Source organism: Balaenoptera acutorostrata, chromosome 1 (genome assembly GCF_949987535.1).
Source record: "Balaenoptera acutorostrata chromosome 1, mBalAcu1.1, whole genome shotgun sequence".
NCBI lineage: Eukaryota > Metazoa > Chordata > Mammalia > Artiodactyla > Balaenopteridae > Balaenoptera > Balaenoptera acutorostrata.
This window is the reverse complement of record NC_080064.1, coordinates 22,559,616-22,581,512: the sequence shown is the minus strand read 5'-3', so window position 1 is coordinate 22,581,512 and position 21,897 is coordinate 22,559,616. Positions and strand designations below refer to the sequence as shown.

Sequence of the window (21,897 nt, the reverse complement as noted above, 5' to 3'; positions counted from 1 at the left end):
GGGCACAGTGCCTGGCACATAGTGGGTCCTCAATACATGTTTACTAGATGAGAGGACCCTACCCTGTATCATGACAGTATATATCCCTATGTGATCCCCCAAAGCCCACAACGTCTCAGGTGTTGATTCCACAAAGTCCCTTTGGAGAGTTCCAAATGGCTTTTAAGAAGTGGATCAACGCATCACAAAAGGTCAACCTTGCAAAATAATTAAATAGTAGTTCTCTCAGTTACCAACCTCCAACCCTCTACCCAAACCCCTCACTTGTTTTCAAGGGTTTTATATGTCTTACCTAGAGAGCAACACTTCAAGTTTCCCTAAATTAAAAATTTAACTGCACTAAATCCCATTCCATTGGCAGCATTCAAAGTAAAAGTCTAGCTAATCTGATAATGCTTTAATGTCACTCTTTATAAGTAAAATTTTAAAAGGTCCTTCTAGAAAAATACTGCATACGCATATAAAAAAGGATTCGAAAAATGTGAATTTCAGGATCAATAAAAGATATTTTTTGGTAGACTGGATTTTTGCTGTCTGTCTAAAAGTAGTGGTTAGCTATTCCATCTACAACAAAACCCACCCCTGACGAGACCAAATTTGAGTATTTTAACATTTGAATTGATAAAGTAAATTACCTTTGGTAATTTAAGGAAAACATATACCTGAAAAGTAAAGGAAATGACCTCTGGTACACATACCCTCTGGTACAAATACCCAATGGCATTTGGCTGTAGTTCCGTGGGAAAGATGCCAAAATGTTCGTTGGAGGGGTTACCAATTCCCTTCATCTGTTCAGTTATTTATGGTGGTCCTTCCTTAGTCCCAACACTACTAATTAGTCCTAATACTATTATGCCCGTTAGTAGACATAGCAATGTCTAAACATTGGTTTCCAAATGTTTGGGTTTCGTGGACCAATACTATTAAAAAGATTCTCAACCAATCTCAGGTTGTCAATTTTTATTATTTTCAACTAAGGCTTCTTTTTTTTTCCGGCCAAGCCGCGTGGCTTGTGGGATCTTAGTTCCCAGCCAGGGATTGAACCCAGGTTCCCAGCAGTGGAAACATGGCACCCTAACCACTGGACTGCCAGTGAATTCCCTCAACTAAGGCTTGATATTCAGTAAACCACTTATGAACATAACCCCTGCATGGAAGAAATGGTCTCTTAACACCAAAGAATTAGGAAGGTCCATAATTTCAGAATAAAGGATAGTCCTTTTTTTTTTTTTTTTTTGGGCTGTGTTGTACAGCTTGTGGGATCTCAGTTCCTCGACCAGGGATTAAACCCAGGCCATGGCAGTGAAAGCTCGGAATCCTAACTATTAGGCCAGCAGGGAACTCCCTAAAGGACAGTTCTTTAAATCAAGTCTACTTAACCTTAATAAAAACTCTGTGAACTATCCTATTTTTCTTTTTCTGCCGAGGACCACTTGTGGACTGATGTTGGTCCCTCAGTCACAGGGCCTATTGCTTTGGGCTGTTCATCTGAGGCCAAGACTGGCCTCTGCAGTTTAGCCCAGGATACAGTACACATTATCATTTTTTAATGTTGTCTTACCCTGAAAAGGGTGGAGTACTACTGGTTTAGAGCAGTGGTTCCCGATGTGTGGCCCCCATACACGGAGAATCAGCATCATCTGGGAACTCATCAGAAATGCAAATTCTCAGGCACTACCCCAGACTTACTGAATTAGAAACTCTAAGGGCAGAGCCCAGCACTCTGTGTTTTAACAAGCCCTCCAGGTGACCATGATGAGAACCCCTGTCTAGACAACAGTTTGAGAACACAAGTATACAGGACAGAGGTCTGTACTCCAGAGTTGAAAAGGCTGTGCTTGGTTTCTATCTTTCACTAACTGCAACCTGAGTCAATCACAACTTCTTCACATTCTTATTGCCCTAACTATATAATAGATAAAATAGATAAAACTTCACAAGGAGGTTTTGAAAATAAGTATATGAAAGCTCCTCAGTCCTCAGAGATAAGTCAACACAGCACTATCCATCCAAGGTAGTGATAATAATAATAATAACCTTCATCCTGTTTTTATCAAGCTCCTCCAACATGCTATAGTCACAATGAATTCTAAGCCTGTTTTTCAAAGTTCTAGTCACTCCATACAATTTGGTTAATTAGCCATCTGATGAGCACACTTTTTGTTTCTCCAATCATTAACAAAAACTTTAAGCAGTACTAAGCCTAGTATCATTTTTCTTGAAAAACTACCTTTTTTCCTCTCTTCCCTTTCTTAAAAATTCCTCTAAATTTATATAAGGGAAACTGACCTAAATATAATATAATATATTCAGGTAAATATAAAAAATTTACTAAACCAATAAAAAGTTACTGGTTATCTTCCCTGCTTTCATTCTTCCACCATTTATTTTATTAAGAGTAGCATTCTTAACTCTCCTGAGACAAAACATGATTTTATCAGGATAATTTAAATATCTTTACAGTTCCCCATGAATGTACTATGCCAGACACTGAATCTCAAGTTACACTGGCACCTATACAATCACCTTTTTATCTACTGGATTTATGCTGAAGGAAGGCATTGGCAGTTTAAAGTAGGTTTAAAAAAAACCCCTTTTCTCCAAGCAGGTCAAACCCATTGAGGTCTTCACATGTACAGTCCCCCAACTACAAACAGTAGTTCAGAAACATTGTTTTAGGAAAGTAAATATTAATCCCCCAAAACTTGAACCTAATTTTAGTGATATTTGACACCACTCTGTTTCCATTTATAGCCATCTGCCTCATTTTCAAGGCTTTTTTCTATATTGAGGGCATTCAGAGGGACAAGCTATGGAGAACTCTCTCACAGACCAAATCAATATTGTACCAGCTATCCAATAAAACAACAGTCTAAAACCAAGCCAAACCCCAAACAATGGAAATCTAAAGACTTACTTACCAATGACAGGGTTGCTATTTCTGTGAGCTGGTTTAGGGGGAGGGATAGGGGGCTGCTTGGCAGGGACTGTATGAGTGAGGCTTGGGGTAGCAGTAGTGTTAGTGCTGGCAGGAGAAGCAGGCAGAGTCCTGGGTGCTTGGGAAGGGGGGACAGAGGAATTAACAGTTTTTGCTGGGTTCGTGGCAGCCGTGGTGGCAGCAGGTGCTGTGGTGATGGCAGTGGTGGACGTGGAGGAGAGTGGTCTTGCCGTGCTGCCAGAGGAAGTGGCATCCTTTGCGTGCCCTTCATTTGCTTCGTGAGAAGAAGACAAGTGTCTTTTAGGGGGAAGTAAAGGCTGTTTGGGTACATTCTCAGGAATGGACTCTGCTTCAGAATTAGGCTGGCTTCCAGTTGAGCCTGTGTAATAACAGATGTGATTTAAAAGGAAAGAGTTACAAGACAGACTGAAAAAAGCTAACACACCCATAGCTTATGGTCAACTCCATCCATTATTTAATGTATAGATTGGTTTACGGACAAAGTTTTCCAACCTCAACATACTTAAGGTATATGACACTTTCTCAATCATAAGAGAGGCTTGTTATGGTAGTGATTCTTCATACAAGAGCCAGGCAACTGGACACAGAGTCCCTTGGGTGGAGGAGGAGGAATGTGCAGCTTGAAAAAGTCCTACAGTTATCTGATATTTAACATCCTCTTCCGTCCTTGAGAATCACACATTTAGGTATTTTGTGAATACAAGAATGAGGGGAGAAATTCTACTTAAAGTGGCAACTAGGTGAGGAACTGCTAGAGGAGAACAGAAGTCCCTCTGGATTTTATTTCTCCCCTGGCTCTTGGAAACCTCTGAAGTAAATTAGAATGACTGATCCATGGCTCTTAAACTAAAAAATTCAGAGTTAATTACCTAGTCGCTTCTTTGGGTCCTCTTCTGGAATAGGCTTCTTAAGATTTGCTATTCTTCTTGGTTCTTCCTCTACTTGGACTGGACTAGAAGATCTGGCGCTCCCTATGGGGGTGGTATGGCCATTCTTTAACGTGGCATGGCTCAGCTTCCTTGGGTCCTCACCACCTGCAAGGTCCAAAAGAAGGAGCAAACTGATGGACTGGGTGTGGTCAGGTAGGGAGAAGAGTTGGCAATTTCTAACCTTTCTTATCCCCTTTATCTAACCCTCTTCCTGTTTTAGCTTATTATTTAGATCTAAATTATTTAGATTTTATAGTAGTAATGAAAATAAGTAATTCTTTTTCCAGTAAACATTTGATTGTCTATTATGTGCCAGGTGCCTTGCTACATGAATAAGACAGATTTATTTCACACAAATAATTACAATGCTAAATGTTAAGAGCTATTATGAGTGAAGTGCTATGGTACAAACGAAGAAACAATTTTCTTGGGGGTGGGAATGGGGTTAGAAAAGCTTCACAGAAAGTGGTAGCTAAACTGAGTCTTAAAGGAGGAGTAGGAGCCTGCCACTCGATGACAAGATGAAGAAAGACCATGTAGGAAGAAGGAATAACATGTATGAAGGTGTGAAATTATTCGACATGTTTAGGAACTGACAATTAGTTTGTCCTGGCAGGAGAACAGGACACATAAGAAAAAGTTAATAGGAATGGAAAGGCAAGCAAGAGCCAGGCTATGAAGGGTACCAAGCACCATGTAAAAGAGCCTGGACTGAATCCTGTAGGAAAAAGGAAGCCAAAGAATTAAAGTAGGAGAGAGATATGATCTGCTCTGTCTTTTAGAAAGTTAATTCTGAGAGCTGTGAGAAGGATGGATTAGGCAGTGATTGGAATAGGAAAACTAATAATGAGCAGAATGTAGCTGAGACATAGCAGAGGGTGCCTGAGGGCATTAGGAGTGGACAGCAAGGGGGAGACCTGATAGACACATCAAAGGTAAAACACGGTACACATGATGAATCCCTATAAGCTAAACTGCAGGAATGACCACTAGGCTGCAGGCTTTGGGATGACCACTCATCGCTATTAAACTTTTAGGCAAGATCCTTTTATGGAGGAATTAGACAAGTGTTCCCAGTTACTGCTGAGGTTTCCTTTGGAGGAGAGAACTGAAACACTGAGGTTAGAGACTGAAAACTGTCTCACCTCCTAGTGTCATGGGAACTGGAACTATTTGCTCTCTAGTTACTCTCTTTGTTTTCCATAGGGAGACACACTTCATTTTAGTGTCTCTTGAGTTAGTTCCTTGAGTTCTCATAGACCAGACTCCCTCACCCCAACCCACCACTTCCTACTAAGAGATTAGACAGTATCATTCTTCATACAGTCTCAGCTTGGGCTAAAAGTAGTAGAAGTCTAAGGCAAATGAGCACTGAATGAAAAATGTACTTCTAAAGTGAAAGTATTCTGACAACTATTTTTTAAATTTTAAAACAGAGGAAGGGGCAAGATGACAACCATGCAAATGTTGTAAGTTACTGCTTATGTTAATATAGCGCACCTTTAACAGAAACAGGACATTCTAGAACGTAAAGCAATGAATCATTTCAAAGCCCCTTTCTTTTTTTAAAAAAATTTATTTTATTTATTTATTTTTGGCAGCATTGGGTCTTTGTTGCTGCGCGTGGGCTTTCTCTAGTTGTGGCGAGCGGGGGCTACTCTTTTGTTGAGGTGCTCAGGTTTCTCATTGCAGTGGCTTCTCCTGCTGTGAAGCACGGGCTCTAGGCACGTGGGCTTCAGTAGTTGTGGCACGTGGGCTCAGTAGTTGTGGCTTGCGGGCTCTAGAGCGCAGGCTCAGTAGTTGTGGTGCACGGGCTTAGTTGCTCAGTGGCATGTGGAATCTTCCTGGACCAGGGCTCGAACCCATGTCCCCTGCATTGACAGGCGGATTCTTAACCACTGCGCCACCAGGGAAGCCCAAAGCCCCTACTTTCAAAAAACATACGGTGAAAGGTAAAGACACATTACTAATTAGTTTCTACTCAGCACATACCAGCAAAAGTGATCAGTCATCTTGCAAGTTACTTAATCAGGATTGTCTACTTTGAAGTAAAACTTCTTATATATACATATATTTTTTTAAAAATAAATTCATTTATTTATTTTTAGCTGCGTTGGGTCTTTGTTGCCGTGCATGGGCTTTCTCTAGTTGCAGCGAGCTGGGGCTACTCTTCATTGTGGTGCGCAGGCTTCTCATTGCAGTGGCTTCTCTTGTTGCTGAGCACGAGCTCTAGGCGCATGGGCTTCAGTAGTTGTGACATGTGGGCTTCAGTAGTTGTGGCACGTGGACTCAATAGTTGTGGCTTGCGGGCTTTGGAGCGCAGGCTCAGTAGTCGTGGTGCACGGGCTCGGTTGCTCCACGGCATGTGGGATCTTCCTGGACCAGGGCTCGAACCCGTGTCCCCTGCATTGGCAGGTGGATTCTTAACCACTGTGCCACCAGGGAAGTCCCAAACTTCTTATGTTTAATGCAAAGGGTTTGTGCTAAATGCTAACAGAATAGAATAGAATTAGAATCTGGCCTCAACATCTATGGGTGCCTCTCAACCCCCAACTCAGAAAATCCATTACATATTTTATAATATAGTCAAGTCAGAACCATAATCAAGCCAAAAGCCATCTCTGAGTATGAAAAGAACTGCAAGGTTCAAATACTGCTTTTAGCCTAAACTGGAGATATGTAAGCCAGGCTGTGAGGCCCATCTCTTAGTTTCTTCTTTTTTTAAAAAAAATTTATTTATTTATTTTTGTCTGTGTTGGGTCTTCGTTGCTGCATGCGGGCTTTCTCTAGTTGCAGCTAGCGGGGGCTACTCTTAGTTGCGGCACACGGGCTTCTCATTGCGGTGGCTTCTCTTGTTGTGGAGCATGGGCTCTAGGCACGCAGGCTCAGTACTCTTGTCTTGTGGGCTCTAGAGTGCAGGCTCAGTAGCTGTGGCTCAAGGGCTTAGCTGCTCCGCAGCATGTGGGATCTTTCCGGGTCAGGGATCGAACCCATGTCCCCTGCATTGGCAGGCGGATTCTCAACCACTGTGCCGCCAGGGGAGTCCTCTTAGTTTCTTCTTACAGAGTACAGTTTAGGTCAGTTCTCTGGTTGGCAGAGGGACATCTTGTCCAATGGCTACAATTCACTTAGCAATTGGACCTCTGAGCTTGCTTCTAAGCTGAAAACAACTTGGATCAAGAGCCAATACGAAGCATATGGCAAAAAAGACTGAATGAAGGTGAAAAACAAGAAAGAAGTAATGTATGGGGTTTGGTGAGTGAGCAAGAAAGGTGAGAGGTAGGAGAGGGCATGGGGTGAGGAATGGCTATTATCAAAAAACAGTGGCCAAAGACGTTGCAACAGAGGCATTATAACTGCAGTTACCCACCTAAATACCTAGAAGTTTTTGTGTCCTACTGTAAAAAACAAATAGACTCATGAAAATTTAGAAAATTTAGAAAAATAGAAAGAAAAAAATCCCCTACATTCCCGTTCCAACATCCAGAAATAACCAATGCTAATAATATTTTAGTATTTTTCCTTCAAGCTTGTTTTTTCTACTTAAGCTTTTATATAGTTGAGACAATAAATACATAATTTAATTAAACTTTGCAAATAAGCAATACATTCAAATGGTTCAAAACCTAAACAGTATAGTACTTCATCGGTTTGGTTCCTTTCTTCCACCAACCAAAGGATATATTTTTAAAACTTGGCTTTCATATTTTGTCTCACGCTAAGTAACTCTAATGTAAAGAGAAATGAAATGCAACCAGTGTACTACAGCCTTACTCTTCTGATAAGCTGCTTCATAAAAGTCACACATTAGAGAAAGTCCTGACATTATTAAACCAGCAGTGAGTGCTGAAATACCAAAACATAATCTTTATGACAGACAAACGAGAAAGATTAGGGCAGCAATATGGGCCTGGAGACAAATTTGGTATTAAAAAAAAAAAAAAAAAGGAAATGACACAGTACTGCAGCTAGCACAAAGCTGAGGATGTACAAAGAGACAGAGAATGGTTGCCCTAAGGATCCTTCACCAACCACTCAACTGAAATTCCAGAGTTAAAGACCGCAGACAGATAAGGTAGGTACTTGGAAGGAAGGGTGAAGGAAGCTTTTTTTATTCCTCAGCAAGAAAATGGACTTTAATACAGAAAATTAGGCAGTAATTATTGGAAGGGGTTTACCCCTTATGTTTACCCCCTAAGCTGAGATTCCTTAAACAAAAAAATCAATTATTCTCATTTATGTTTTAATATTTTTTTCTTCATTAGATATTTTCATTCCCACAAAAAATATATGCCCATTTATATGCAATAAAGGGGTGGGGGAGTGGGAGGTACAAACTACTGGGTGTAAGATAGGCTCAAGGATGTATTGTACAACATGGGGAATATAGCCAATATTTTGTAATAACTGTAAATGGAAAGTAATCTTTAAAAATTATACAAAAAATGCCTTCTTAAAATAAATCAAATATAGATGGTATGCCACGGAATTCCATAGAAATATCTTATCATTATTTAGTATTTTTCATTGTCAAGTTTAATACTAGTAGAGAAAAATGTACAAAATAGAAATGTAAATTTCAAAGACATATTACAAGGAAAACACTTGTGTGATCATCATGGACATTAGGAAATAAAATGTTTTCAGAGCTCTGAAGCCTCTCTCTCTCCCTAGTTACAGCCCTTTCCTTCCCCCACAAAGCAATCAATCACTCTCCTAACTCTTAAGATAATCCTTGCTTTGTGTTATTATAGTTTAACCACATAAGCATGCATCTCCAAACAGGTTTTCCTTTTTCTTTTTTTTCTGTTTTGAAGGCATTTATTTCAACAGTTTATTCATTAAAACCTCCGGAGCTTTAGTCCAAAAAGTTAGTTTCCATTTTCTTTTGATAATCAGGAGAATCAACCCACTTTTCTAAACAATCACTTTTTTAGATCATTTACTGAGAGAAAGTATCTTTTAAAAGCATGTTTGGAGTGAATCTGTAAGCAAAAATTAGTAAAAGGGCAAGAAGAACTTTTTATTCCTCAGCTCAATCTCAACTCAAGTTTAACTTTTAATTATTTCCTATCTTGTAAGAGTCATTGCTGCCATTAGGCCTTTCTTTGTGAGGTGGCCAGTTTTCTCCTTAACATAGTTCACTAAACTCATTTTTTTTTTCCAAACATTGTTTTTTCTTCACACTTATAGAAATGATACAATATATATTCTTTCATGACTGACTTCAATTTTACTTATGACATTCATATTAAAGCATGTAGGTGTAGTTTGCATTGCTGTATAATATTTCATTTTATCAATGTGTCACAAATTATGTATATATTTTACTATTGATGGACATTTGGGTTGTTTCCAATTTTGCTCTACTGTTAATAAATATTGCTGCTATGAGCGTATTTATACATATGTCCTGATACACATGTATACATATTTTTGTTGGGTATATACCAAAGACTGCACAAAGGTTTACATACCTCCAGCTTTCATAGATTATGCTAAACTTTTTTTCAAGGTGATTCTTCCACTTTAACACTTCCACCAATAGGTGTATGTGAATTCCACTTATTTCATACCCTCATCAACTCTTGTTCTTGGTCATCTGATTAATTTTAGGTTTTCTAGTTTATACGTAGAGCTATTTTATTTTGGTTTTAATTTGTATTCCTTAATTACTAATGAAGTAAAAAACCCACCTTTTTGTTTATTGGGCATTTGTATGTACTCTTCAGTGAACTGTCTGTTCAATGCTTTTGCAGACTTTTCTACCACATTGCCTTTTTCTTTTCTAACAGAAGTTATAAAAATATATATTCTAGATGCATGAACAGTTTTTTTAAGCCCCCTTCCCTCTCAACAACAGCAATAATAAAGAAAGAAAATTCAAATACTTAGTCAGAACCAAAGACCAAGTGTACAGAGACAGGCATATGCTATTTGCAAACTCACCCTGCTCAGAGTCTTCCAACAGAACCCCTCTTTTAACCAGCTCTTCTCTCGGTTTTCGCATAGATATTTTTCGCTCTAAAACTAACATTAAATTGGAAAACAACACTCAGAAATGTGGCAGATAAAATTCACCTCCTTAGGTAAAAGAATAAAGTGATTCAATTTTCTATTCTTAGGAAAGAAAAGAACACAAAAACTAACTTTGAATTTAAAAACTTAATTTCATTCACAACCTGTGCTATTGGGAAAATATCAATTCCAAAAAGAACTATCCTTTCATAAGTTTAGCTTTTCCTTTTTTTTAATTTTTGGCCTGCCACCCGGGCCCTTGGCAATGAGAGCGAGGAGTCCTAACCCACTGGACCGCCAGAGAATTCCCTCCTTTTTTAATGGAAATTGCAATAATAAGATATTTATGGATGAACTTCTTCTGGGAGGAAGTGGCCAGAATAGAAAAAAAGAGGCATCTTATATCTGCTGTAGTTCAGGAGCTCCATTCACCACTCAATTGATAAACATTAACCCCATCAAAATACCAACCTAGGAATGAGGATATAGTATATATGGCTTAGTGAGTGACCACTTGTCTTTTTTTTAATAAATTTTTTTTTTTAATTTATTTATTTAATTAATTAATTTATTTATTTTTGGCTGTGCTGGGTCTTCGGTTCGTGCGAGGGCCTTCTCTAGTTGCGGCAAGTGGGGGCCACTCTTCATCGCGGTGCGGGGACCGCTCTTCATCGCGGTGCGCGGGCCTTTCACTATCGCGGCCCCTCCCGTTGCGGGGCACAGGCTCCAGACGCGCAGGCTCAGCAGCTGTGGCTCACGGGCCCAGCCGCTCCGTGGCATGTGGGATCTTCCCAGACCAGGGCTCGAACCCGTGTCTCCTGCATTAGCAGGCAGATTCTCAACCACTGCGCCACCAGGGAAGCCCCCACTTGTCTTTTTAATTAAAAGATTCAATTCCCTTTTCAAACAGGGGGTTATAGAAACTTGGGAAGAGAATGAAAAAGTTAGGTACTTCCAATGGGGAACTCTCTAACTCAGAACATATATTTAAATCTTAACATCTCACCTTCTGATGTCTCTTTGAATTTATCGCTTTTTTTTTTCCGCCATTTCCAGGGCTTGAAGATCTTGCCAAAGCCTGAGAACTTGCTCTTCCTTTTGGTAGGAGGTGTTGTGTCTCCTGCTTCCACACTGTCCATGACCATGCCTGGGTCTGCAGTGGGCTGACCTGCTTCTTCTGTTGCATGGTGAGAGGGAGAAAGGGAAGAGAACAGCCAATTTATTATTTCAGCACAATCTTGAAAATGTCCCTTCCCCTCTCTTCCTGTGGTAGTTGGAAAGGATCAGAGCAATGATAAAATAATCATGCAGACAGACTCCTTGACATCACATGGACACCAAATGTCAAAATCCATAACAGATAAATTACTAAGGAGGAAAAGGAACCAAACGGAGCTGACATCATTTTAGGACAAAAATTCAATGAGATGATCATAACCAGCTCAAATCTCTTAAAGGCACACACACGCACAAATGTGGATATCTTCCCAATGTGCATGAGATCTTGCCCCAATGTAGGCTATTGCTGTTGCTATGCTCATCCTCTTGGCATGGGGGAAGGCCTGTCCCAGCTAACACCACTATCTCTTGTGTCACTGAAGCAGAGAATTCTACCATCGGTGAGTGAGTCATTATTCTCTGTTAAACACTGCCCTCTCGCTGCCCTCCTTTTCCAGGATATAAATAGCTCAGGGAGGGGGGTAACACTTAAGTATTAACACCTTACTTGTATATGTTATCAGATTATTTTCTCCCTTCGCAAAAAAGACCTTAGGTAGTTTTGGAGTATTGGAAGGGGCTTGGGGGGCAGGGTGGGGCAGGGGTATTAGACAGTGCTTCAAAATAAAGGAAAACTTTTTTGAAAGTAGAGATGAGATTTCAGTTTGCTTATTACAATATTGCTTTAGGGACAATCCTGATTCTAAAGATTTGACAAGAAACATAACTGACATGATAAATGTGCAGGATTGAAATGAAAGGCCATGAGTCCCTCATAATGACCACACATGCAGGGTTTAGTGAGTGAGCTTTAGTGGCAGAGAAAGGAGCAGCCAAGACTCGGCCAAGAATAATAAAAAAAAGCAGGAAGGCAACAAAAAAAGCAGGAAGGCAACACAATACAACTTTGCACTCCACCTACTGTCCCAGCGTTCTTTGGAGAAGTCTAGAGGAGAAGAAAAAAAAGAGTCATGTGGAATAACAATCCTGGAATTAAATTGGGACCTTTACTTTATAGAAATACATCAAGGACCACATACTGTATAATCACATGTAATAAGTTAACATGCTTATTGTAAACAATTTCACATTTGAAGCAAATAGTGCATTTGGAGGTGGGGGGGACAAAAGGGGAAAATACATACACTAAAAAAAAAATCTCTTTTAATTCAATAGATATTTTTTCATAAGAGAAAATACACAATCAACAAGCATTAATTTTTTTAAAGAAACACTTGACAAATTCAATCTTTTTTCAGTTGATAGATGCTGAGTCTAGGGAAGTCCGTTGATAAAGGTAAGATTTACACAACAGTAATTATCAGAGCGACTGCAGCAATGGCTGCTGATGCATTACTTTGCTATGCCTAAGATGACATAGGCAAAACAGGGGTCTGGTTCCTGAAGTACAACAGATGAAGATGACAGAGGAGAGTGACTCTTTTCTTTACTTGAGGGCACCTTGGGTCTCAACTACTTTAATTCTTTACATGAAATGCAGTAGAACATGGTTATAACATTGGATCATATTCTTAAAGTTTAGTTGCTAGAGACTTAGAATAACTCCTGTCCTAACAATTTCCCCTCAATGGTACCCTGGGATGGACCGCCAAGAGTGGCACTAGGGTGAACACATGGTACTGTTTTTAGGAGTGAGTGCTTTAACTAAGACAGTATTCTACCAATTATGGAATGTCAATGACACCTGGACACATTTCAGAGCATTCACGATATCATAACATTGATATTTAACATATGTTAATGATAACACTTTCAGAAATGGAGCTAAGTAACATAAGCTGTTCATTCTCAAATAGTAGCCTTCCTTACAGAGACAAGGAAGGACTGACATTTTAAAATATTTATTTATTTAATTAATTAATTTATTTATGGCTGTGTTGGGTCTTCGTTTCTGTGCGAGGGCTTTCTGTAGTTGCGGCAAGTGGGGGCCACTCTTCATCGCGGTGCGCGGGCTTCTCACTATCGCGGCCTCTCTTGTTGCGGAGCACAGGCTCCAGACGCGCAGGCTCAGCATTTGTGGCTCACGGGCCTAGTCGCTCCGCGGCATGTGGGATCTTCCCAAACCAGGGCTCGAACCCGTGTCCCCTGCATTGGCAGGCAGATTCTCAACCACTGCACCACCAGGGAAGCCCCAGGACTGAAATTTTAAATCTCTTGGTAACCCACCCACTGAGTGAAATTCACTGAGTTCCAAAAGACACACAGGAAAATGCCTGTTTGGTTAAAAGTAATAGGGAAGATAATATAAAAAACCAAAACCCAAACCCAAACAAACAAAACCCCAAACTAACAGTATGAAAGTAAAGGTTATTAGTGCTATGTGATGCTTTTACAAAGAAAAATAGCCAAAAACTTTAGGAATGTTAGGTGGTAACATATTCACAGAAAAGTTCCTGTCTGTAAAGTCCTAAAATGAAATATATCTAATCTAGCCTGCTTCCACTATCTTCTTGGATATCTAATCACCTTCTAAAGTAGGATTTAGTTCAACCCTTTTAGTTCTTCATTATATTGAACAACATATTTATGTGTCCTCTTTCTCTTATACATTCAAAACAAGAAAATCATGATATCCTTTCAAGCATATTTATGCCTGCTAGCATATGAACTCAAAATAAGTTCAGTTTATATTATGTCACAGTGTGTGTGGAAAATACCAAAAGCTTACAATAAAAATGAATGCATCTGCCATCAAGGCACTGAATACAAAAAGCAAAGAGAGCAGTACTTTTTTTTTTGATGCTTTATGAAAATGTGTTTAATCTTCATGTCCATAAAACTTTTAGAAACTGGTATGCCTCTTGCAGTGAGGTTCAGCCACACCCAGTCCTGACCCAGTTATCATCCCAAATTCATTCATTCTTATTCTTATATTCTCACATTCTCCTTTCCTTCCCCTTCTCCCCTCCTCACTTTCACGACAAACAGAACATTATTTCCGTGGCACCCAAATATGTTCCAAATACTTGGAATCAGCTCAGTTGCCTTTTCAAAACACAGAATCTCCAGGAGCTGGGACCTAGAAATCTGTTTTTAAAAAATTTCCCAGGCAATTCTTATGATTAGTCAGCTTGTTAAATGCAATTCCAGATTACTATCTGGAAAACTTTTGCATGTTAAAAGAGACAGAGGTAGACATTCTCTGCACGTAACCTAATTCTTCCTTCCTTCTTTCCTTCCTTCCTTCCTTCCTTCCTTCCTTCCTTCCTTCCTTCCTTCCTCCTTCCCTCCCTCCCTTCCTTCCTTCCTCCGTCCCTCCCTCCCTCCCTCCCTTCCTTTCTTCCCTTCTTTCTTTCTTTCTTTATTTTTGGCTGTGTTGGGTCTTCATTGCTATGTGCGGGCTTTCTCTAGTTGCAGCAAGCGGGGGCTACTCTTTGTTGCGGTGCATGGGCTTCTCATTGCGGTGGCTTCTCTTGTTGTGGAGCATGGGCTCTAAGTACTTGGGCTTCAGTAGTTGCAGCATGCGGGCTCAGTAGTTGCGGCATGCAGGTCGCTTCAGTAGCTGTGGCGCACGGGCTTAGTTGCTCCGCGGCATGTGGGATCTTCCCGGACCAGGGATCGAACCCGTATCCCCTGCATTGGCAGGCGGATTCTTAACCACTGCGCCACGAGGGAAGTCTCTATTTATTTTTTGATGTGGACCATTTTTGAAATCTTTATTGAATTTGTTACAATATGGCTTCTGTTTTATGTTTTGGTTTTTTGCCCAAGAGGCATGTGGGATCTTAGCTCCCTGACCAGGGATGGAACACGTACCCCCTGCATTGAAAGGCAAAGTCTCAACCACTGGACCACCAGGGAAGTCCCTATTATTTTTTTAAAAAGTATTTATTTATTTATTTGTATGGCTATGTTGGGTCTTAGTTGCGGCACATGGGATCTTTGTTGCGGCATGTGGGATCTTTTGTTGCGGCGCGGGGGCTATCTCTAGTTGTGGCATGTGGGCTCTACAGCATGCAGGCTTAGATGCCCTGTGGCATGTGGGATCTTTGTTCCCCAACCAGGGACTGAACCCATGTCCCTTGCATTGGAATGCAGATCCTTAAACACTGGATCACCAGGGAAGTCCCTAACTAGGTATTATTTAGAATTAGAATAGGGGCCAGGGCCATGCACATATTTTTTCAAATATAGGTTAAAAATAGAGTAGGAAGTTACATGCACTGCATTACCAAAACTATAATATACATTAAAAAGGAGAATGGGATATTCACAGAAAGTTAGACAAAATGAAAAGGCAGAGGACTTTGTACCAGATGACGGAACAACATAAAACCCCAGAAAAACAACTAAATGAAGGGGAGATAGGCAACTTTCCAGAAAAAGAATTCAGAATAATGATAGTGAAGATGATCCAGGACCTCGGATAAAGAATGGAGGCAAAGATCGAGAAGATGCAAGAAATGTTTAACAAAGACCTAGAAGAATTAAAGAACAAACATCTAGAAAATTAAGGAACAAACAAACAGAGATGAACAATACAATAACTGAAATGAAAAATACACTAGAAGGAATCAATAGCAAAATAACTGAGGCAGAAGAACGGATAAGTGACCTGGAAGACAGAATGGTGGAATTCACTGCTGTGGAATAGAATAAAGAAAAAAGAAAGAAAAGAAATGAAGACAGCCTAAGAGACCTCTGGGACAATATTAAACATAACAACATTCGCATTATAGGTGTCCCAGAAGGAGATGAGAGAAAGGACCTGAGAAAATATGTGAAGAGATTATAGTTGAAAACTTCCCTAACATGGGAAAGGAAATAGCCACCCAAGTCCAGGAAGCGCAGAGAGTCCCAGGCAGGATAAACCCAAGGAGAAACACGCCAAGACACACAGTAATCAAATTGACAAAAATTAAAGCCAAAGAAAAATTATTAAAAGCAGCAAGGGAAAAACGACAAATAACATACAAGGGAACTCCCATAAGGTTAACAGCTGATTTCTCAGCAGAAACTCTATAAACCAGAAGAGAGTGGTATGATATATTTAAAGGGATGAAAGTTAAGAACCTACAACCAAGATTACTCTACCCAGCAAGGATATCATTCAGATTCGATGGAGAAATCAAAAGTTTTACAGACAAGCAAAAGCTAACAGAATTCAGCACCACCAAACCAGCTCTACAACAAATGCTAAAGGAACTTCTCTAAGTGGGAAACACAAAAGAAGAAAAGGACCTACAAAAACAAACCCATAACATTAAGAAAATGGTAATAGGAACATACATATCAATAATTACCTTAAACATGAATGGATTAAATGCTCCAACCAAAAGACACAGGCTCGCTGAATGGATACAAAAACAAGACCCATATATATGCTGTCTACAAGAGACCCACTTCTGATCTAGGGACACATACAGACTGAAAGTGAGGGGATGGAAAAAGATATTCCATGCAAATGGAAATCAAAAGAAAGCTGGAGTAGCAATACTCATATCACATAAAATAGGCTTTGAAATAAAGAATGTTACAAGAGACAAGGAAGGACACTACGTAATGATCAAGGGAGCAATCCAAGAAGAAGATATAATAATTATAAATACATATGCACACAACATAGGAGCACCTCAATACACAAGGCAACTGCTAACAGCTAGAAAAGAGGAAATCGACAGTAACACATAATAGTGGGGGACTTTAACACTTCACTTACACCAATGGACAGATCATCCAGACAGAAAATTAATAAGGAAACACAAGTTTTAAATGACACCATAGACCAGATAGATTTAATCGATATTTATAGGACATTCCATCCAAAAACAGCAGATTACACGTTCTTCTCAAGTGCACACGGAATATTCTCCAGGACAGATCACATCTTGGGTCATGAATCAAGCCTTGGTAAATTTAAGAAAATTGAAATCATATCAAGCACCTTTTCTGACCACAATGCTATGAGATCAGAAATCAATTACAGGGGAAAAAAAGTAAAAAACACAAACACATGGAGGGTAAACAATACATTACTAAATAAGCAAGAGATCACTGAAGAAATTAAAGAGGAAATCAAAAAATACCTAGAGACAAATGACAATGAAAACACGACGATCCAAAACCTATGGGATGCAGCAAAAGCGGTTCTAAGAGGGAAGTTTATAGCAATACAAGCCTACCTCAAGAAACAAGAAAACTCTCAAATAAACAATCTAACCTTACACCTAAAGGAACTAGAGATAGAAGAACAAACAAAACCCAAAGTTAGTAGAAGGAAAGAAATCATAAAGATCAGAGCAGAAATAAATGAAATAGAAACAAAGAAAACAATATAGCAAAGTGAATAAAACTAAAGGCTGGTTCTTTGAGAAGATAAACAAAATTGATAAACCTTTAGCCAGACTCATCAAGAAAAGCAGGGAGAGGACTCAAATCAATAAAATTAGAAATGAAAAAGGAGAAGTTACAATGGACACTTCAGAAATACCAAGCATCCTAAGAGACTACTACAAGCAACTCTATGCCAATAAAATGGACAACCTGGAAGAAACAGACAAATTCTTAGAAAGGTATAACCTTCCAAGACTGAACCAGGAAGAAATAGAAAATATGAACAGACCAATCACAAGTAATGAAATTGAAACTGTAATTAAAAATCTTCCAACAAACAAAAGTCCAGGACCAGATGGCTTCACAGGTGAATTCTATCAAACATTTAGAGAAGAGTTAACACCCATCCTTCTCAAAGTCTTCTAAAAAATTGCAGAGGAAGGAACACTCCCAAACTCATTCTATGAGGCCACCATCACCCTGATACTAAAACCAGACAAAGATACTACAAAAAAAGAAAATTACAGACCAATATCACTGATGAATATAGATGCAAAAATCCTCAACAAAATACTAGCAAACAGAATCCAACAACACATTAAAAGGACCATACACCATGATCAAGTGGGATTTATCCCAGGGATGCAAGGATTCTTCAATATACATGAATCAATCAATGTGATACACCATATTAACACATTTAAGAAGAAAAACCATATGATCATCTCAATAGATGCAGAAAAAGCTTTTGACAAAATTGAACACCCATTTATGATTAAAAACTCTCCAGACAACTGGGCCCGTGAGCCACAATTGCTGAGCCTGCGCGTCTGGAGCCTGTGCTCCGCAACAAGAGAGGCCGCGATAGTGAGAGGCCCGCGCACCGCGATGAAGAGTGACCCCCACTTGCCACAACTAGAGAAAGCCCTCGCACAGAAACGAAGACCCAACACAGCCAAAAATAAATAAATAAATAAAATTTAAAAAAAAAAAAAAAAAAAAAAGAGAGACTCTTTAAAAAAAAAAACAAAAAAAAACAAAAAAAAACTCTCCAGAGACTGGGCACAAAGGGAACCTACCTCAACATAATAAAGGCCATATATGACAAACCCACAGCTAACATCATTCACAATGGTGAAAAACTGAAAGCATTTCCTCTAAGATCAGGAACGAGACAAGGATGTCCACTCTCGCAACTATTATTCAACATAGTTTTGGAAGTTCTAGCCACGGCAATCAGAGAAGAAAAAGAAATAAAAGGAATACAAATAGGAAAAGAAGAAGTAAAACTGTCACTGTTTGCAGATGACATGATACTATACATAGAGAATCCTAAAGATGCCACCAGAAAGCTACTAGAGCTAATCAATGAATTTGGTAAAGTAGCAGGATACAAAATTAATGCACAGAAATCTCTTGCATTCCTATACACTAACAATGAAAGATCAGAAAGAAAAATTAAGGAAACAATCCCATTCACCACTGCAACAAAAAGAATAAAATACCTAGGAATAAACCTACCTAAGGAGGTAAAAGACCTGTACTCAGAAAACTATAAGACACTGATGAAAGAAATCAAAGATGACACAAACAGATGGAGAGATATACCATGTTCTTGGATTGGAAGAATCAATATTGTGAAAATGACTATACTACCCAAAGCAATCTACAGATTCAATGCAATCCCTATCAAATTACCAGTGGCATTTTTTTACAGAACTAGAACAAAAAATCTTAAAATTATGTATGGAGAGACAAAAGACCCCGAATAGCCCAAGTAGTCTTGAGGGAAAAAAACGGAGCTGGAGGAATCAGACTCCCTGACTTCAGACTATACCACAAAGCTACAGTAATCAAGACAATGTGGGGCTTCCCTGGTGGCGCAGTGGTTGAGAGTCTGCCTGCTAATGCAGGGGACACGGGTTCGAGCCCTGGTCTGGGAAGATCCCACATGCCGCGGAGCGGCTGGGCCCGTGAGCCACAGCTGCTGAGCCTGCGCGTCTGGAGCCTGTGCCCCGCAACGGGAGGGGCCGCGATAGTGAAAGGCCCGCGCACCGCGATGAAGAGCGGTCCCCGCACCGCAATGAAGAGTGGCCCCCGCTTGCCGCAACTGGAGAAAGCCCTCGCACGAACCGAAGACCCAACACAGCCAAAAATAAATAAATAAATAAATAAAGTAGGGAAAAAAAAATTATAAAAAAAAAAAAAAAAGCAAACCTTTAAAAAAAAAAAAAAAAAAAAAAAAGACAATGTGGTACTGGCACAAAAACAGAAATATAGATCAATGGAACAGGATAAAGTCCAGAGATAAACCCACGCACCTATGGTCAACTAATCTATGACGAAGGAGGCAAGGATATACAATGGAGAAAAGACAATCTCTTCAATAAGTGGTGCTGGGAAAACTGGACAGCTACATGTAAAAGAATGAAATTAGAACACTCCCTAACACCGTACACAAAAATAAGCTCAAAATGGGTTAGAGACCTAAACGTAAGACTGGACATTATAAAATTCTTAGAGGAAAACATAGGAAGAACACTCTTTGACATAAATCACAGCAAGATCTTTTTTGATCCACCTCCTAGAGTTATGGAAATAGAAACAAAAATAAACAAATGGGACCTAATGAAACTTAAAAGCTTTTGCAAAGCAAAGGAAACTACAAACAAGACGAAAAGACAACCCTCAGAATGGGAGAAAATATTTGCAAATGAATCAACGGACAAAGGATTAATCTCCAAAATATATAAACAGCTCATGCAGCTTGATATTAAAAGAACAAACAACCCAATCAAAAATTGGGCAGAAGACCTAAATAGACATTTATCTAAAGATGACATACAGATGGCCAAGAAGCATATGAAAAGCTGCTCAACATCACTAATTATTAGAGAACTGCAAATCAAAACTACAATGAGGCATCACTTCACACCAGTTAGAATGGGCATCATAAGAAAATCTACAAACAACAAATGCTGGAGAGGGTGTGGAGAAAAGGGAACCCTCTTGCACTGTTGGTTGGAATGTAAAGTGATACAGCCACTATGGAGAACAGTATGGAAGTTCCTTAAAAAACTAAAAATAGAATTACCATATGACCCAGCAATCCCACTACTGGGCATATACCCTGAGAAGACCATAATTCAAAGACACATGCACCCCAATGTTCATTGCAGCACTATTTACAATAGCCAGGTCATGCAAGCAACCTAAATGCCCATCGACAGATGAATGGATAAAGAAGATGTGGTACATATATACAATGGAATATTACTCAGACATAAAAAGGAACGAAACTGGGTCATTTGTAGAGACGTGGATGGATCTAGAGACTGTCATATAGAGTGAAGTAAGTCAGAAAAACAAATATTGTATGTTAACGCATATATGTGGAACCTAGAAAAATGGTATAGATGAACCAGTTTCCAGGGCAGAAAAAGAGACACAGATGTAGAGAACAAACGTATGGACACCAAGGGGGGAAAGTGGCGGGCAGGGGGGAGGGGTGTTGGTGGTGGAATGAATTGGGAGATTGGGATTGACATATATACACTAATATGTATAAAATAGATAACTAATAAGAACCTGCTGTATAAAAAAATAAATAAAATAAAATTCAAAAATTAAAAAAAAAAGGAGAATGGAAAGAACTAAATGAAAATGTAAATATAATTTGATGATAGGACTACAGGATATCTGTGCTTCTTCTAGGTTCTTATATTTTGTGTGTGTGTGTGTGTGTGTGTGTGTGTGTTTACAGTGAACATGTATGGCTTTTAAAATTGGAATAAAAACAAATTTACTTTGAAAGTGGGAGCTTTCAAATCATGACAGTTAATAAATAAAGTCCAGCATATATATAAGTACACAAAAGAAAACAATTCTTTCTAAACATTAGGTTCCTATAAAAATGAATTATTTCCGGGCTTCTCTGGTGGCACAGTGGTTAAGAATCCACCTGCCAATGCAGGGGACACAGGTTCGAGCCCTGGTCCAGGAAGATCCCACATGCCGTGGAGCGACTAAGCCCCTGCGCCACAACTACTGAGCCTGCGCTCTAGAGCCCTCAAGGCACAGCTACTGAGCCCGCGTGACACAACTACTGAAGCCCGCGTGCCTAGAGCCCATGCTTCGCGACAAGAGAAGCCACCGCAGTGAGAAGCCCATGCACTGCAATGAAGAGAAGACCCCGCTCGCCACAACTAGAGAAAGCTCGCGCTCAGCAACGAAGACCCAATGCAGCCAAAAATAAATTAAAAAAAAAAAAAGAATTATTTCCTACATAAAAATCAGTCTGAAGTATTAAGCAAATTAAACCATTCAAGGACATTTTCTTGGAGTAGTGACACATGTTTAAGTAAGTAGATTTGGATCACCCAAACAACAGTTTCTAGTCCTGCATTCTTTTAAGAATACCACCCTTGTTCACCATGAGTACAATCTTGTGCTAAAGGAGCTAGAGACCAAATTTAACAG

At 39.5% G+C, this 21,897-nt stretch overlaps 1 protein-coding gene across 12 annotated transcripts in view; it reads right to left on the bottom strand.

The window, feature by feature from the left end:
* The window catches only part of PHACTR4 (phosphatase and actin regulator 4), a 116,367-nt gene that overhangs the window by 18,713 nt on the left and 75,757 nt on the right, over window positions 1-21,897 (bottom strand). For 5 of the 12 annotated variants that reach the window (XM_057545560.1, XM_057545561.1, XM_007170528.2 and 2 more), the window contains 4 exons: window positions 10,913-11,083; window positions 9,838-9,918; window positions 3,829-3,993; window positions 2,922-3,317 (listed from right to left, as the gene is read on the bottom strand). In XM_057545560.1, coding sequence (XP_057401543.1) covers window positions 2,922-3,317; window positions 3,829-3,993; window positions 9,838-9,918; window positions 10,913-11,083 — 813 coding nt within the window. Of the gene's footprint in view, window positions 1-2,921; window positions 3,318-3,828; window positions 3,994-9,837; window positions 9,919-10,912; window positions 11,084-12,042; window positions 12,071-21,897 lie in introns of all 12 variants that reach the window. The other 7 variants (XM_057545541.1, XM_057545544.1, XM_057545530.1 and 4 more) reach the window with 2 other exon arrangements.